This window comes from Rattus norvegicus, chromosome 10 (genome assembly GCF_021556685.1).
Source record: "Rattus norvegicus strain SHRSP/BbbUtx chromosome 10, alternate assembly SHRSP_T2T, whole genome shotgun sequence".
NCBI lineage: Eukaryota > Metazoa > Chordata > Mammalia > Rodentia > Muridae > Rattus > Rattus norvegicus.
Window position 1 is genome coordinate 52,011,865 of NC_141543.1, and position 17,681 is coordinate 52,029,545.

The following is a 17,681-nucleotide window of genomic DNA, read 5'->3' on the forward strand; positions in this document are numbered from 1 at the left end:
AAACCAAATAAGTTGATGGGGCTCTTGACTTTGCATGGCCGGTTGCCAATCCCTGGCAGAGATTACCAGTTACCAATCCCTGGCCTATCTCCTTGTCTTTGAGGATTGCACCCACCACAAAGAGAGAGTTTGACCCGCCAATTTCAGGGTTGGATCTAAATCCTACCCTTCCATCCCATTTCCAGACTGGGAAATACTGGAAATGGGTTGGAAATGCTGGAATGTGGGTAATGTGGCACCTCCTAAACGTGGCAAATTTCAAGGCATCTATACACCTCCCTTTTCCCATTCTCAAACCCTGAGCTCCAGGGATCACACAGTAGATGTTATGGTAACTGCAGGGATGCCCTCCACTGATGGCCTCATCTAACTCACTAGGCCTGGGAGTCTGCAACATCACCCCAAGAGCATAAGTCCTAAGGCTGCAGCCCCGTTGGCACCCTGACTTTAGCCCAGTGCAGCCTGTTTCAGACTTCTGACCTCCAGCGCTGTAAGGGAACAGGAAGCATGATTCAAGCACTGGGCTATTGTCATGTGTCACGGCAGCAAGTGGCACAGAACAGTTTGATGAGCCTTTGCGGAGAATCTCCCATACATACCGCAATTGCCAGTGTGACGGCGTCCAGCTCCAGCTTGCCCAAGTGGCCACAGAACACTGAACTTATGAAACTGATTAAGAACATCATGAGCTGGGCCAAGAACTGGAAAGAGAGGAGAGCAGGGGTCAAGATGAGACTGGACCACCACAGCACAAGGGAGAGCATGATGCTGCCCATCCGATTCTCCAGGGAAAGAAACATGGACACTGTTGAGAACAGGCATACGATTTAAATACAGCATGCAATGTGTGAGCTCCCTAGTTTTAGGTCGACTTGACACAGGATAGAATCATTTGGGAGGAGCAAATTACTCTATCGAGGAAACACCCCCTCCAGGTTGGCCTGTGGGGCGCTTTCCTGACTGACAATTGATGTCAGTGCCACCCCTGAGCTGACAGCCCTGAATGCTATAAGAAAGCAGGTTGAGCAAGCCCTAAGAGCAAGCCAGTAAGCAACATTCCTCCGGGGTCTCTGCTTCAGTCTCTGCCTCCAAGTTCCTGCCTGAACTCCTGCCCTGACTTCCATCAGTGACAGACTGTGATGTGGAAGGAAATAGGCCGTAGAAATACACATAAACAGAAACAAAGTAAGTAATGCATGAGTTGGTACCAAGGAGTAGACTATGGCTGTAAAGACCCTGGCCATGTTTCCATGTCCCTAGAGGACTGTGGAAAACCCTGGGACTTCAGACTAAACATTATGGACTCTAGCCCCCTAGAACCACAAACCAAAATAAATTACCTTGGTCTTGGTGTTTTACCACACTAGCACTGAGGCACAAGTGAGATTATCCAACAGGCAGCAGGGGGATCTGGGAGTTCACATGGATGGAGCTCCAGCTTTCCTGAGTACGTCTAACTTTCTAATTCTATGGCGGCTCAGCTGTGAGGGCAGGTACATACATCCTCACTACTAAGCCATTCCGCCTCGCGTTCCAGTGACTACTGTAGTTTCCTTATATCTCTGACACAAAAGCTGGGGAATCTGAGCTAAGTTCATACAATTCATTTGGGTGCACTTTCCAAGGCCAGGCCAGTTAACCCAATCTCTTCATGAGGCCTACTGCAGCTCTGCTTAGGAGTGTGCTAATAACTTTGCTCACTACCCAGGTTGGCAACTGAACACAGTCAGTTCCTGCAAGGAACAGGGCTCTGGAGCAGAGATTTGCTGACTCTCAGCTCTTGGCTGCAAGGTTCTGAGTGAGCGCCTGGCCACAGACATAAAGTCACCTGCAGATATCCAAAATGTCCCCCGGCCCATCTCAACGTAGAGATTTAGGAGGCTTGTGGGGTTGAGGAGTCTGCACGTCTGTACTTTCTCTACATCTGTGTCACGCAAAGATGCACATGTGCAAAGGTCATACGTGAGACTACCCAAGAGCTTTGGGAGCTGTGCCAAATTAGGAAGACACGTTGCTTCCAGACAAGGATTGGTTCTCCCACATAGCTCAGTGGCTGCTGTGTGACCCGAAGTGGTCATAGCTTAGAGACAAACATATCACAGAAATTACCAGGGTAGGGCAGGGTGCAGCTCAATGCGGGGGGCAGGGGGGAGGGGATGCACTAAGTACATGAGAGACCCTGGTTCCCAGCCCCTCACTCACATCTCCAGTTAGCAGACTGATGGTGACTCTTTCCTTCCTTTTTATCCAGGGACATTGCTCAATTTTTCCATCTGGTCACAATACAGAAACGTAGTAGCAAGACCCTTCCTGCCTTGCAACTTAAGATAGGAGAAGGCGGGGTGTGCCTGGGCCTGGTGCTTGGAGGGAGAACAAGTAACAGCCTGTTTAGTGGTCTATGCAGGAGCTCTAGAAGGGCCTCACTCATCCCTTCCAACAATGGCCCAAAAGTCCACTCTTGGCAGCAATAGGTTAGCACAGCAAGGAGCCCAAGCCATCATCTGGGACACACAAGGAAGCTCAGCCCAGAGTCACACGGTTCAACTCAGAACACGATAGTGTCTTTGAAGTTTACAGTGCCTCCATCTGGGATCCCAGTCCTGGGGTCCCCAGTCTGAGTCCTCTCTGAGTTTTTCTTTCACTGTGGAAGGCATCACAAAGTCAGATGTGAGGGTGCAATTACCCAGCTGAGCACTTCTGTACAGAGAGCTGAAAAGGCGCCGACCTCCCCACGGGGCCCTTGAGCAGGATAAAAGCCTGGGACCTCAGCCTTCACGCTGCGTCTGTGTCCTTTCCTTGGAACTAGAGTCCTTCGTGCTGTACACAGAGGCACGTTAATCACTTACAGAGCACCGGCTAAGAACAATAATACCTAACCCACCTATCTCATCCCGCTGAGGGATAAAGGCACAAAGATAAGAGTGACTAAAGCATCTCACTGTCAGCTTCAATAATGCCCTGCTCCCAAGGCATCTGAAAATCTCCCGCCATGTTCAAATCCTTCAGTCATCTTGGATCCTAAGAACAACAGGTCACAGACCAATCTCTCATGGGGGGATTACCTCTCGAGGGACAATAATCACCCCCTAAAGGAAACATAATGCAGGAGCATATCTTATGGAACCGGTGGCTTGCCCTCTCGAACGATGACGTCATCAGAGGCAGAGCCAGGACTGAAGTAACAACCAGCCACACCAGTGTGTGAGAACAGCAATGTCTCCATGACCCTAGTGCAGCGCCCCCTCTAGGCCAGTGTATAGCAACAGTGGTGCCTCCATGGCCCTAGTAAGGTTGAGCTCAAAGCTGCAGGAGGAACTTTCCAGGCAGAGGAGAGGAGCAGTGAACGTCCTGAAGCGAGAAGGTTGAGGCTGGGGCTCTGAAAGGAGACTGGCTGGGTAGAAAGGTAGACATAGATAAGGCATGATGGCTAAGCAGGGGCCAGACCACAGAACTGAGTTCAGGGTTTGAGCAAGGCACTTTACTGCTTTGTTCAATACAGGTGTGTAAAAGACTCCAGTTGGTCCACGAGGAGCATCTTGGGAAGAGCTCTCTCTGGAGGAGACTCAGTAAATGAGAAAGTGCAAATTCTGCCAGCCTGAGATGGCTGGGCCAATAAAGCGAGGTGGAAGGACAGAGCCCACTGCTGGCAAGTTGCCCTTTGACCTCCACCAGTAGCACCATGGCACACAGACATACTCTCTCTCTCTCTCTCTCACTCTCTCTCTCTCTCTCTCTCTCAATAGATAGATAGATAGATAGATAAATGTAAAGAGAAAGAAAGAGGGCGGAGGTTCAGAGGGGGTTAGCTGGGACAATCTATTTTGCAGGGGTGGGGCTGGGAAGAAGGGACAGTCAACAATGACACAGACCTTGGGAGGTAAGGGGTGCCCAGCAGCTGGCATGGGGATGGATGGCTTCATCACATCTAAAAGGGCTTCATACACAAGAGACTAAGCTGACTGAGGCAGAAATCTTGATGGCAGTCTTGCAAAGTAGTCACTGGGTCACCTGGCCCATCCAGCTAAGGACTACAGGGGAAACTGCAGAGTAACTCCCAGCTCCCCACCCCTGTTGGTCTTAATGGTTTTTATTTGTTTGTTCTTCCTTCCTTCCTTCCTTCCTTCCTTCCTTCCTTTCTTCCCCTGTAATGAATAGGGGAATAGGGGAATATGCACTGTGTTGGTGAGAATCCAATGACATACATGTATACACTCCTGTTCCCATGTAGGAAAAGGAGCCAGTTCTCCTCTATCAGCCTAGTGCTGGAGATCACATGCCTAGAAGAGGGCAGGAGCTCCAGCCACTGCTGCTGGGCTTAATTCTGTAGCCCAGTATGGCATGGAACTGTAAGTAGCTCTAGTCACCTTCTGCCTCAGTCTCCCAAGTACTGAGATTCCAGGCTATGGCTACCACACCACATCTGGCTTTTAGAATGCTTTTCTGGCATCAACTCAGTGAGACTAAGTTGAGGCAAAGCTAGCCGCTCTTCACTTTATGCAACAGAGAACGGAGATGCTCTGAGTTCATGGTTCCCTAACACACCTGGGAAGATCCACGCAGGAACTAAACGTCAAGACTGAGCACCAGGAGCTCTTGTCCACTGAGGTTGTGAGCTCCTATGTCTCTGCTGAGCCTGTAGCTGACGGCTTTGCTCTGGGCTTTGATCGTGCTTCTCTGTGCCCTATTGTCTGCCTCTCGGCCAAATGCTTATTCACTCAGAGAGACACGCTGACAGTTTCTTTTGGCCAGAGAAGTGGCTTTCTCACCCTCGAGGACTGAAAACCCCCAAACTGGCAGAGAACAAGAGTTAGCACATGTGTGATATGGTTCTGTGGATTTTTAAAAACCCACGATGCTTCTAAGAGATGAGGTTGAGGGAGACCTAGCCTAATAAGTAAAACCAACCCCACTGATAAAAGCATTTCCAACCCAAAGGAAACCTCGTTAAAACCTCAGATTTTGAGCACAGCACTTAGTGGAAGAGGAGCTGCCTCTGCCTGGAGAGAAACCAAATCTGAGTGCTTTTACTTTCAGGAACGCCTGGCTACAGGGCGCACGCACCTGGAGAGGCACCAGGCTCTGCACATCCCCATACCTGTGGCCCACTGCTGCCTCTCCCGGTCCCCAACCCCGTCAAGTCAGACCCTGCAAGTTAGGTAAATGGGCCCCCAGCCCTCGGGGACCAGCCCGCAGCCGATGCCACCTGACTCACCGCAGGACCCGCCAGGACCAAGAGAGCCCGCAGCTCCTCTTGAAAGCCAGACAGCAACAGGCGGCGCAGCCCACGGCGCTCGGCTGCGTCCGCGCCTCCTGGTCCCGGCGCAGGCTCCTCCAAGACCTCCATGTGGCCTCCGTGCTGTCGGGGCGCGGACGCGGACGTGGAACGGGGACCCACAGGCCTGAAAGACTCCAGTCCCCGCCCTCGGCCGCCTCCCCTAAACCCGCCCAGCGCCGGCCGAGTATCTGCGACCTTGGATGCACCCCTTGCCCCTGCAACCCCCAGGCGCGCGCGCCTCTCTAAAGGGCAGCGCTCTGACGCGCCAGAACAGAAGTTTGCAGTAGCGCTGGAAGCGAACGAACGAAAAGTGCGCTGAGGCGGGGACCTTCTGAAAGGTAAAAGTTTTGAAGTTGCCCCCCTAGACACAAAGTTTAGAACAGAAGAAACAGGTTAGGCCTCAGAATTGTATGTTCCAGGAAGCCTCTCCTAGGGCTATAGAATAGGTAATTACATCTGCTGGTTCAAGCAGCTTCTCCCAGGAACTAGTGGACCATAGAGTTAAACAATCTTGAGAATCAGGAAGCAGCTTCTCCTAGGAAACAATCTTGAAAAACAGTTTCTCCTTGTGATTTTTCACTGGTATTCTTCACACTTTCCTATGACGCCATCCCTGCCCCCTCGGGTTGTGGTTTCTCCCTTTAAATACCCTTTCTCCCGGCCTCTGGAGTTGAACTCCACTGCCCCTGCGGGATATGAGTCTCGACCCCAGTGCACTGATTCCTATCGATAAATTTCATGTGATTACAGCAAGGATGGTCTTGTGTGAGTTCTTGGGGGGGGGGGGCGAGTCATCCCGAGACTTGAGTGAGGGTCTCCCCGCTCGGGGGGGGGGGGGGGTCTTTCACTTCCAGTCTCTGTCGCTGCAGGGGAGCGGAGAGCACTTTAGAAATGTGTGGTATGGAAGGACTTAGAGTTCTGAGACATGATTCCACTATGGCCAGTCAAAGGTCTGATCGTGGTTCAGCTGTGGCCCGCCAAAGATCGGATCTGGCAGTAATGGGTTTCCGAGGTCTCTGCTGTGCAGCTTGTGGTCAGTTCAACACACACTTTGTTATGGGTTTGGACTTTACAATTTTTTTTCTCTCTCGAAAATTGTTCCATTAAAGTACATTGGGGGAAAAAAAGCAAGCCACATTTCCCTAGTAGTACAGAAGTGTTCACTGGTTTTGGATGGTCAGAGACAGGAGACACTGTGGCAGGAATACACAGGTTCAAGGGACACCTGCAGCCTGGAAAAATTCAGGCTTGTCACCAGGACCTTACTCTCCTCATCTGTAAACTCGAGATGCGTCTCCACACTTACACCCCCTTGCATCCCAGAACAGAAGCATTGCCTCACAGATGTAAGATCCAAGTCAAAGGTGACTCCTGTGAGAGGCTAAAGTCCCTTCCGTGGCAAGTGATCCTGAAAAACAAATGCTTCTGCTCGTTGATAGTTTCACGCTGCTGTGACAAAGTATCCCAAAAGCAACTTAAGGGGAGAAGGATTTCTTTTGGCCCATGGCCTCAGAGATCCATATCCAAGGAAGGATGTAGAGGAATGTTTCTTGCTTTGTGGCAGCCAGGATACAGAGAGACAAAACACTCTTCAAGGACATGGCTTGGGCGATTCACTTTCTGCACCTAGCCTAGTTCCCAGAGCCTTCCAAAGCGAGGCCACCAGGTGGAGGAAGGCTTCAATATGAGAGTCTGTGAGAGACACTTCACACCCAAACCATACCCTTAGATAACCAGGAACTCTGGAGTCGAGATTTGGGGGTTGGTTTTTAGTTTTGGAGGTGGAACTCATGCCCAGCTTCACAAACACAGTGAGCAAAAGCCCTACCACTGAGCTACCATCACAAAGAATCTAAGGGTCTACAAAAGACTGCTGTGTGGCTGGGAATAGACTACTTACCTAGCATATGTGAGGTCCTGGGTTCCAACACCATGAAAAGAACAATCTGTCTCAGTCAGTGTTTACTGCTGTGAAGAGACACCACACTCAAGGCAACTCTTATAAAGGAAAGCAGTTAACTGGGGATCGATATCGTTTACAGTTTCAGAAGTTTAACCCATTGTCATCACGGTGGGGAGCATGGTGGCACACGTGGTGGCAGACACTGTGCTGGAGAAGTAGCTATAAGGTCTACATCCAGATCCACACACAGCAGGAAGAGAGAAACACTGAACCTGGCTTGGGCTTTAGAATCCTCAAAGCCCACCTCTAGTGATATACCTCCCTAATGATTAAGCATTCAAGTATGTGATCCTATGGGAGCCATTCTTATCCATGCCACCACAAAACAGAGAAACAAGACCAATGGTGCCCCTCATCCTTTCACAATATCTGTGACTCTCCCCTTGGTCCCTGTGCAGGTAAAGACACATCTTCTAGTCTCATCCTTGAACCCAATAAGTCCTCTACTAAGACTCTTCTCCCATCTATTCTCACTCCTTTAATATAAAATGAGAGGGGAAGGGATTTGCCCTCCTTAGATTTCTTACTTACTTTTAGAACAATTACCCAGTTCAGAAAAAAACTGGGGTCTTGTGTCTGCTTACACCTCAATTATACTCCAAGCCCTGTATCAAAGGGTTGGATTGTATCTGTGACTGGGGTTCCCCCACCAAGACTGCATGTGTGGAGCAGAGAATCAGCTTCTCAGAGTGGGGGTCTCCACAGCCAGATGTGCAGGCTGGACACTAAGATCCCTCTTTTCTTGTTGTTATTCCCACCCCAGCCTCATCTAATCGATGCTCTGCTGCACAGCCCCCGATGGTGAGCTTCTGTGGCTGTTTCTTGGTCTTTAGCGGTATTCTCCTGCTCACTGAACATTGGTGAGTGGCGTGAGTCTTCTTGTGCACAGGTCCAGGGGTTTCAGGAACTTTCTCGGTTTGGCTAGTGATGATGGGGATATGAACAGTGCACAGCTAGACACAGCCAATCCTGGAGCATTTGGATGATACACAGCTGGGCCAGAGCTGCCTTTGGGCTGCCCAGCTGTTTTAGCAGCCCCTTCCTATACCAAAAGTCAGAGCTTTAAACATGACCGTCCCAGCTGGCTCTGAGGGAAACAGACATTGATATTCTCTAGGGGTCTTCAGGAAACCCTCATGGATGTGATGTGCTGTCAGGAGCCAACAAGAAGAAGCTAAAAATTAGCAGGTGATTTCCCTTAGATGAGTCTGCCTTAAATTATAATCTACAACAGATTGCTCTGGTCAGCAAGGCCAAGGAGAAGTTCATTTTAGGAAAGATTCCTGATATTAATATGCTTTTCCTCTTATTATTAAACATGTATGACAACCACTAGGTATTAGATGATTTCTTAACTCTTAATGATGATTCTATAAAAATTCCTAAAATTATATGAGTATTTCTTAAGTTTTTTTTTATAGTGGAACTGCTATTAGGTTCTCTCTGATGATCAGAACTGCACTGAGAACTCTGCCAGTCTTTAGTGTCACGAGTTAACTGCATCTGAGATAGCAAGCAATCATCCACTACTCAGAGCACATTTTAAGAGGTTGTAAAACCATTGACCAAAGGTCATAAAAAGGGGACTGATGATTTACTATAGGTGTGAGGACAGAAGATAAAATATTGACTGGGTTTATCCATACAAAATTCCATTAATAGTCACAAAAAGTTATGGTTTTTAACTCTCCATCAACCTGTGGAGCTATGACAAGTGATGACTGTTTAGCCAGTAACTACTCCTAATGGATATACCTGTAAACATTCTCTGTTGTAAACTTCTTATTCGATTTGTGATTTGAATTTATGTGTAAACTTGTGGTGAACTTTTTTTTTTTTTTGGTTCTTTTTTTTTTTTTTTTTTTTTGGTTCTTTTTTTTGGAGCTGGGGACCGAACCCAGGGCCTTGCGCTTCCTAGGTAAGCGCTCTACCACTGAGCTAAATCCCCAGCCCCGGTGAACTTTTTACCATGTGAGCACGTATCCTAAAAGATGTTTAAGTGCCGAGGACAAAGAGAGGAGAGCATTCCCCTAGTTCTGTGTTTCATAAGTCTCCCTATCCTGCTTTTCTTAGAACCCCTTATCCCCTTTTTCTGAGTACTCCTTAATCCCCTCTTCTTAGAGGCCCTTAGAAAGCTTTCACAGGAAAACTTTTAGAATTTAGAACTAAACACTAAAATCACTTTTCAAAGCACACCCTTCTACTACTCTTCAACTAGCAGGTTGAAAGTTAGAACCAAGCAACTCCTGCTGAGATAGAACAAAGGCCACATTACTTAATCCCTGCCTTTAAGTACACGTGTTAAACACCTAAGCCAGTGGCTTTTAACCCTCAGAAAGAGCAAGAAAGTTTGTAGGACCTTCTTGAAGCTATCAACAAACATTAGGTATAGTTAGAGAGCTAGAATGTCTGGAGACCATCAGCCTTTAAAGCCACACCTGAGTGCTTCTGTACCTCATTTTGACCTGCGCCAGGCAGGGAGGTTTCCCGCAATATGACATGAAGCACAAACATGATGTGTAAATATTGGGAGAGAAGAGACAAAGCCATTGCTTGCATTTACAACAGCCACAAATAAAATCTCTCTCTTTTTTTTTTTTTTTTTTTTTGAGCTGGGGACCGAACCCAGGGCCTTGCGCTTGCTAGGCAAGCGCTCTACCACTGAGCCAAATCCCCAACCCCAAATAAAATCTCTTAGCTTTGATTCTTAAATGTGGTGAGAATCATTCCACAGCATGAAAAGGGGAGATGACAGCTCTCATAGCAGAGAAATCTGACAAACATGGCCTCAGCCAAAGAAGACAGAGGGTAACCTCAGGAGGATCAGGGCTGTGGCATGCTCCTATCTTGGTTTCCTAGGACTTTTGAAACAACACCTGAGTTGAATTTGGAAGCTTCTAACAACAGAATTTTATTCTTTTACACTTCAGCCTAAAACATCTGAAAGCAGGGAGATGGAAAGCCAGTTCCTTCTTGGAGACTCAGGAGAAATTCCCCCACACCTCTGCTGGCTTTTGGTGACTGCCAACAATTCTCGCAGTCTCTTCTGCTATGGCCGAACATGAAAGACACCCCATAGGCTCTCGTTCTACATACTTTTAATGATTTCATATATATTGTAGCTGTCTTCAGGCACACCAGAAGAGAGCATCAGATCTCATTACAGATGATTGTGAGCCACCATATGGTTGCTGGGAATTGAACTTGGGACCTCTGGAAGAACAGTCAGTGCTTTTAACCACTGAGCCATCTCTCCAACCTAATGATTTCATTTTTAAGTTTTATTTTGTTTCATATATGTGAGAGCTTTGCCTGCATATATATGTGTAAGCCACATGTGTGTGCAGCTCCTGAAGAGGTCAGAAGAACGCATCCGGGTTCCTGGAACTAGAGTAACACATGGTTGTGAGCTGCTGTGTGGATATTGGGAACCAAACCCTGGTCCTCTGGAAGAAGAGAGCCATATAAGTCTTCTCACTTTATCAGCTTACAAATAGGAAGATTTCAATTAAGAAACAGCACACAAAATCACTTACCAGCATGTCTCAAGTGGCCAAAATCATCTAACCTGAGGACATTTTTTAAAACTGCCACTGCCTAAAGAAACCAGACGAAGATGCCCAGGGTAGTGTCTCTGATACAGCCCTTGGACACACTGTGCCACTGGCATGAACAGTTCTTTAAAACAAAAACAAAAACAAAAACAAAAAACAAAACAAAACATAGAAAACCCAAGGTCTCTCAACATAAAACCAGAACTCAGATATTTTTAGAACATTGTGAATAGGGTAGGCAGCAGTACCACATGGCAGCAGTGTTTGTTACCAATAAGTGTCAACCATGGAGTTGTTTGGATGTTTCATTGTTGCCAGTTTTTCATCCCATTTGGGATTACAAGAACCAAAGCCAACTGAATATGGAAATATGCACCTCAGAGCTCATGGTGGGAGCCAGGGAGTGGCACTATTAGGAGGTGTGACCTTGTTGGAGGAAGAATATCCCTATTGGGGTGGGCTTTAAGACCCTCATCCTAGAGGCCTACAAGCCAGTCTTCTAGCTGCCTTCAGATATGTAGAACTCTCGGCTCCTCCTGCACCATGCATAACTGGATGCTGCCATGCCATCACCTTGATGATAATGAACTGAGTGTCTGAACTTGTAAGCTAGCCCCAATTAAATGTTGTCCTTAAAAAGAGTTCCCTTGGGGTTGGGGATTTAGCTCAGTGGTAGAGCGCTTGCCTAGGAAGCGCAAGGCCCTGGGTTCGGTCCCCAGCTCCGAAAAAAAGAACAAAAAAAAAAGAGTTCCCTTGGTTATGGTGTCTGTTCACAGCAGTAAAACTCTGACTAAAACTAAGACAGTTGCCATGAATTGCAGGCTGCCCTGGGCTAAAAAAATGAGACTGTCTCAAAAAGCCAAAAATAATTAGTTACAATATTTAAAAACCAAGAAGGAAATTTGTTTTAAAGAATAAAAAGTTTCTGTTTTCTGAAGTTACCAGCTAGTATGGCTTGAGTATGTCCCTCACAGTAGTGTGTGGGAATTTTGGGACCTCTGTGTGGTAGTCTTCAAGAGACAGAACCTTTAAAAGGTGGGCCCAGTGCTGGTTAATCTGGCCATTCGAGTGTAACTCTCAAAATAGATTCATGTAATTCCCACCCCCCCCCAGCCCCCACTGCTTCCCAGCAACCCCGTTAGTTCCTACAGGAGCAGGTTCTACATAGAGCAAGCTTGGCTCCCAATCCTGTCCCTGTAGCCAACATTCTCATCCTGATGCCATTTGATATGTTTTAGTGTGACCAAAAAGTTCTTGGTAGAGCTGAGCAGATGCTGGCGCGGTGTTCTTCGAACTCATGCTCTTTGAGTTAAATATCTTTCTTCATACATTCTTCAGCACCGGGTGTTTTGTTGTATCAATAGACAATGGAAGAACTTCAACCTGTGTTTGTCATCTCATCTCCTTTTTCTGACTTTGACCCTTGCCCTCATCTTAAGGGTCCTTGCAGTTCTATTGAGCCCATGTAACAATTCAGAGTGATTGCTGCTTCTCAGGAGCTCAAATTCATCTCACCCACATATGCCTGCCATCATGTAGGGTAGCACAAACAGGGGTTCCAGGGATTGGGATGTCCTTGGTGGACATTCTTCTGTCTCTCACACCCAACGTGTTCCCATCGTCTTCAGCGTCCTGGTCCTTTGTTCTTATTAAGTTCGTCAACTTCCTTGGTAGGTCACGTGATACATTCTTTCTGAATCTTTGCATGCTGACATGTTCTCGGTACTTCAATGTCTCCGTCGTTTTGTGTACCAGGTGATAGTCTTAAGTAGCCCCCTATCCTACCACTTCCCCTTTTACACCAGAAATATGGCAGCCGCACCCGTTAACTCCTCAATATTCTTTTCACACCAAACTATTGGTTTGAGCCGGTCATGGTGATTTCAGTTTCTCCATCCATCAATTTTAACCCCAAATATTTAACCAGTAAAAATACTCCTGGGATGGTTTTCTTTGTTTCTAAGAATCGTGGATGGGGAGGGCTCTTACTGCACCCTTGGCTTTTTGCCTTGCCTAGTTCTGCCACGACACCTACCAGGCTCCAAGCCCAGGGATGATGCTGATGTCAGAGGAAGCAAAGTCAGGAAAATCTCACGCATGAAATGGAGAGACAAAAGCAGGCCACTCAAACAGACAGATTTCCAATCCTGGTAAGAAGGGGAAAGCCAGCTTTTCAGATTCAGAACATGCACCTTGACCTACAGGTACCAGAGTATGGTGTTCAGCTTCAGGGAGATAGAAAACATTTTTCATGGAGAGTGGCGTGACCTGATGCTGCCATAGAAACAATGGAAACCAAACGGAGGTATCCAGGAGGTATCGGGGTCCCCGGGTACACAAACTAAACCCCTCTAACCTGGTATCCCCACCCATCAGAGATTCTGGTGGCACACTACACACTCATGAACAGGAAACTATGTCGGTCCACACAACTTAAACCTGATGGGAGCAGAGATAGCCCAAAAAGAGACAGGCATGACCCTGCTTCCAGCTGTCAGACCACTGAGACAATGACCTCAAAGAATTTTACAGGGAGTATGGTGGCTCATGCACTCAGCCACTCAAGAGACAGAGGCAGACAGATCCCTGAGTATGAGACCACCATGATCTATAGACAGAGTTCAGGACAGCCAAGGCTACACAGAGAAGCCCTGTCTTGAGTCTCATGCTGTGGGAAGGGAAACGGTGACGCTAGGATCCACCCAAAGGAGAAACTTGTCTCTCTGGGTAAGACTGCGCGCTGTGCTGACAACTGTATCAGACTCGCTATAGGACAGATGGAAAGAGAGGCAGTCCAGTGGTAGACAGGACCGCTCCATGATGTACCTCTCACGCACCATTTACACTGTGCTCCTCTTGTCATCCTGGGGATGGTTGGCTGAACTTCCCTTGTTGGCTTTTATCCTACAAATTCCAGTAATAGTTGGGCGTGGTGGGGTGTGCCTTTAATCCCAGCACAGGGGAAACAGAAACAGGCTGGCTTCTGTAAATCTGAAAGCAGCCCGTTTTATATAGTAAATCCCAGGTCAGCCAGAGAAACAAGAACAACTCAAGCAATAAAATCAGTTCCCTTGACTGAGACGCAGATCCCATCTACAAAGCCAGACGGAGACAGAGTCCATGCGCACAATGGGAGAAAGCACAAGACCAGGCAGGGACAGGCAAGCCAACCTGCTTCACCCAAGTGGCAGCCAGACAAACAGCCTACGGGGCAGCTGCCTGGGTGCTCAGCCCTTCTGCTCTGCTCTGCCGTGCTGAGTATAGGGCATTACAAGATCAAACCTTGGAACTAGACTTGGTGGCTCACAGTCCCAGCACTCGTGAGGCAGGAGGATCATGAGTTCTAGACCAGTCCTTCAGAGAGAGAGAGAGAGAGAGAGAGAGAGAGAGAGCAGATTCAGAGAATGAACTATTAAATAAGGATACTAAATAGTTGTGGAAGAAAAATGAGACCAACAAGATTACCAAGGTTACCACATCTGCCTGTCCATGGTGCTCAAAAGAAAAATGGCAAAATATTCATAGGAGAAATATATGTACAGGCCCCAACACGTCCCCAGATGTTCAAATTATAAAAGTCAAGCGGGTTTTTGGCACAGAATCTCAACAATGTATAGGAATAATTGTAGTGAGAATTCTGGAGTTTGGGTTCCTTTAGAGAACACAGAAATATAAGAAAGCGCTTGTTTTAGTCCCCGGTGCAGGATATGGGGCTGTGTCGCAGCAGCTGACTGTGGTTTGACAGCTGCGGACAGTTTCTGTGGTTGAGTGATGTTTGTAATACTGGGAACTTTTTAGAGGTTAGGTAAAGGCTAAGGCACTGATTAGGCAGGGGTGGTGATTGTTGGTCGTTCAGAGGGGTTGGTTGTGGTTTGTAGTCACGTTAGTCACGTTCAAAGAAGAAACAAGAAGAAAGAAATTAGATTCAGATTCAGAGATCTCTATCCCCGCCCCAATCCCTTCTCTGCAGTTTCTTTAGGTTGTAACCCGAGATGCTAGGCCAGATGCTGCTCCTGGCAGCCCTGTCCTCCCACAGGGTCTCCAGCTCTGACTTCTGGGGGCAGGAATTTCTCACCTGGAGAAGTGAGTTCACATTACTATACTGAGAGACCAGCCACACTTGTGCCCAGCCAAGAGCCCTGATTCTTCTTTTCAGTGCCCTGGGGGGCCTGGGACTGGGGCCCTGAAGTCTCCTCCCTGCCTTATCCCAGGGTCCAAAGTGTGTGGGTTGTGGTTGCCTCCACATTGTGGCTTGTGCCACGCACACTTTACCAACTTGGTAGCATTCCCCTGTCAGAATTTCAAAAAGGAAGTGAAGACACAGCCCTTGGGGACCTGCCCTATGCTCTCCCCACTTCCAGCTCTCTTACCCGAGTTTCTTTTGTTTCTTCTTCATGGATATATGATGTTCCCTTCATTGTTAGAATTTAGATATTCCACTGTGTTTTATGTGAGCATGGGCTCTCCGTCCTCTTCTTTCTAGCTCCGCCTTTTGGATACACATACGGTGCTCTTTTTCCCTCATGTATCCAGACTGATCCAGAACTCATTCTGCCTCTAGAGTGGTGAGATTCCAGGTGTGCGCCACCCTTCCTGCCTACACCTTCTCCTTCAGTTCAACCTCCACGAACTTGGAGACGATCACCGATCACCGGCACAGCAGCCGACTTCCCAGAATCACCCCAACTCTGGGCTGTGTGAAGACCTGTGTTAGGATTCTCAGAACCCATGCCAAGAAACCGGAGGCAGAGCCTGAAAAATTCCCAAAAGCCCCTGAGCCAGCTCACCTGGTGCACACAGCCAGAGACAAGAGATCCTGCCACAGCCATGGTGGAAAACAAGGGCTGCTGCACAAGGTGCTCCTCTGAACTGCACATACCAGATATGTGTACCTGCATTTGCAAATGTGAACACACGCCCCTCTTGCATACATACACATGCATGCATACACACACACACAAGATAAAAATAAATGATAATAAATGAATAAAACATTGTTATAAAAAACACCTGAGACGCGTGGATTTAAAGGTTTCAGTCTCTGGTTAGTAATCGCTGGGGTCTGAGGCGAGGCCTCATGGAAGAACATGTGGTAGAGCAAACCATCACTCACAGGCGGGCGGTGTGCGATAGAAAAGAGATGGTCTCTCACAGCTCCCTTCAAAGTCACATGGCCAGCGATCAGAAGACCTCCTGCTAGACCCCGCTTCCCAAACTTCTTAGCACCTCTCAACAGGACAAAGCCTCTCACACCAGGGCAGCCACAGCCCCTGTGTGCCACAGTAAAGCTTCTATGCAGTAATTGACTGTGCTTCAAGCACCTGTGGTGCACGTAGGTGGCTTTGTCGGGCTCAAACAGAGAGATTTTTCATTTCCATCTGCATGTGACAAGCAACCTTAAACACGTGGCACCTCCTGGGAACTGGGGGATCAGTAGGGTAAAGTGACAAAATCAAGTCTAGCTCATGTGTGCCTGAAAGACGGGCAACTGGATGCCCCAAAATGGCTATGTCATCATAGTGGCAGGGTGTGGGTGGATCACTTCCCCTACTACGTTCTCACGGCTGGGTTGGATGTGAGCTGCAGTGAGTTCTATAGTATTTACAGTAAAGCACTTCACAGCCACTCGCCCCATCCATGTGTCCCCTGGATCTTCCATCCATCCCTTAACACCTTCTACAGTGTTCCGATGGAGTTGGGGGTGAGGGGGGAAGATGCTAAAACCGCTATCTTTCAAAATGTATTCTTTCTAGCTGTGGTCAAAATCTCTGTCTGATAAGAGCCAGGCTGCCTGTGGTGGTCTTTGTTTCTGATTTGTGTGTGTGTGTGTGTGTGTGTGTGTGTGTGTGTCTGATGAGTCCATCCACAGCACACCAGGGTCAGAAAGTCATGCTGTCCACAGAACATTCTTAGTCTAAATTTGAATTTTCTTTATTTCATATGTTGGTTTGTTTGTTTGTCTGAGACAAGATTTCATAGGACTCAAGCTGACCTTGAACTCACCACAGCCTTCCATCTCTCTAGTGTGTGTTTACAGTTCCTGGGGGTTGGTTTGCTCAGTTTTGTGGTCGGAGGGTTGTTTTGTTTATTTAAAAGTTTCTGTGCACTTATTTATTTGGGTGTGTTCGTGCGGTGTGCATGTAGAGGTCAGAGGGCACCTGGAGGGGAGGTTTCTCCTACCCTGTGGTCCCTGGGTCGTCAGCCTTGGCAGCATGTGCCTTCACCCATTGAGCCTTGTCAGCCTCTTATTTTGCTGTGTTTTTGAGATGTAATCTCAACTATGTTTTCGTTTCCTACACTGGTTCCAAACCCCTGGATTCAAATGATCCTCCTGCCTCCACTTACCAAAAGCTGGTACTACAGACACGAAACACTAAACCTCACTCTTAATCCATGTTGGAGATGTATGCAATCTTCTGTTTCTAACTGACCGAGTGAGGAGCCTGGCTAAGGGCAAAGGCAGCTGGGCCAGTCTGCTGCTGCCGGCGTACGCCAGCCTTTCTCAAGGCACCTTCTGCAGACAGTCACCGTGGTCTCACTATTATTCCCATATTGCAGATAGAAAGCTGGGCAGTGGGAGCTGGAGAGATGGCTCAGCGGTTAAGAGCACTGACTGCTCCTCCTAGAGGTCCTGAGTTCAATTCCCTGCAACCAAATGGTGGCTCACACCCATCTGTAATTGGATCTGATGCCCTCTTCTGGTGTTTCTGAAGACAGCTACAGTGTACTCACATACATATAAAATAAATAAATATATCTTTAAAAAAAAAGAAGGGCTGGGGATTTAGCTCAGTGGTAGAGCGCTTGCCTAGGAAGCGCAAGGCCCTGGGTTCGGTCCCCAGCTCCGAAAAAAAAAAAAAGAACCAAAAAAAAAAAAGAATGGGGCCCT

General features: G+C 47.8%; 1 protein-coding gene and 1 long non-coding RNA gene across 4 annotated transcripts in view; one reads left to right on the top strand and one right to left on the bottom strand.

Annotated features, from left to right (window-relative positions):
• The window catches only part of Slc47a1 (solute carrier family 47 member 1), a 53,581-nt gene that overhangs the window by 29,805 nt on the left and 6,095 nt on the right, over nt 1-17,681 (bottom strand). The window contains 2 exon segments of one of the 2 annotated variants that reach the window (NM_001014118.2): nt 600-701; nt 5,213-5,347. In NM_001014118.2, coding sequence (NP_001014140.1) covers nt 600-701; nt 5,213-5,344 — 234 coding nt within the window. In that variant the 5' untranslated portion in view covers nt 5,345-5,347. 2 annotated transcript variants of the gene reach the window in all.
• LOC148002900 (uncharacterized) lies at nt 5,413-15,805 on the top strand. Of its 2 annotated transcripts, none has more exons than XR_015631683.1 (4): nt 5,413-5,613; nt 6,145-6,308; nt 8,002-8,098; nt 15,276-15,793. It is a non-coding gene; the product is annotated as an uncharacterized LOC148002900 (long non-coding RNA). The 2 variants fall into 2 exon arrangements; XR_015631682.1 differs by having other exon boundaries at nt 5,524-5,613; nt 15,354-15,805.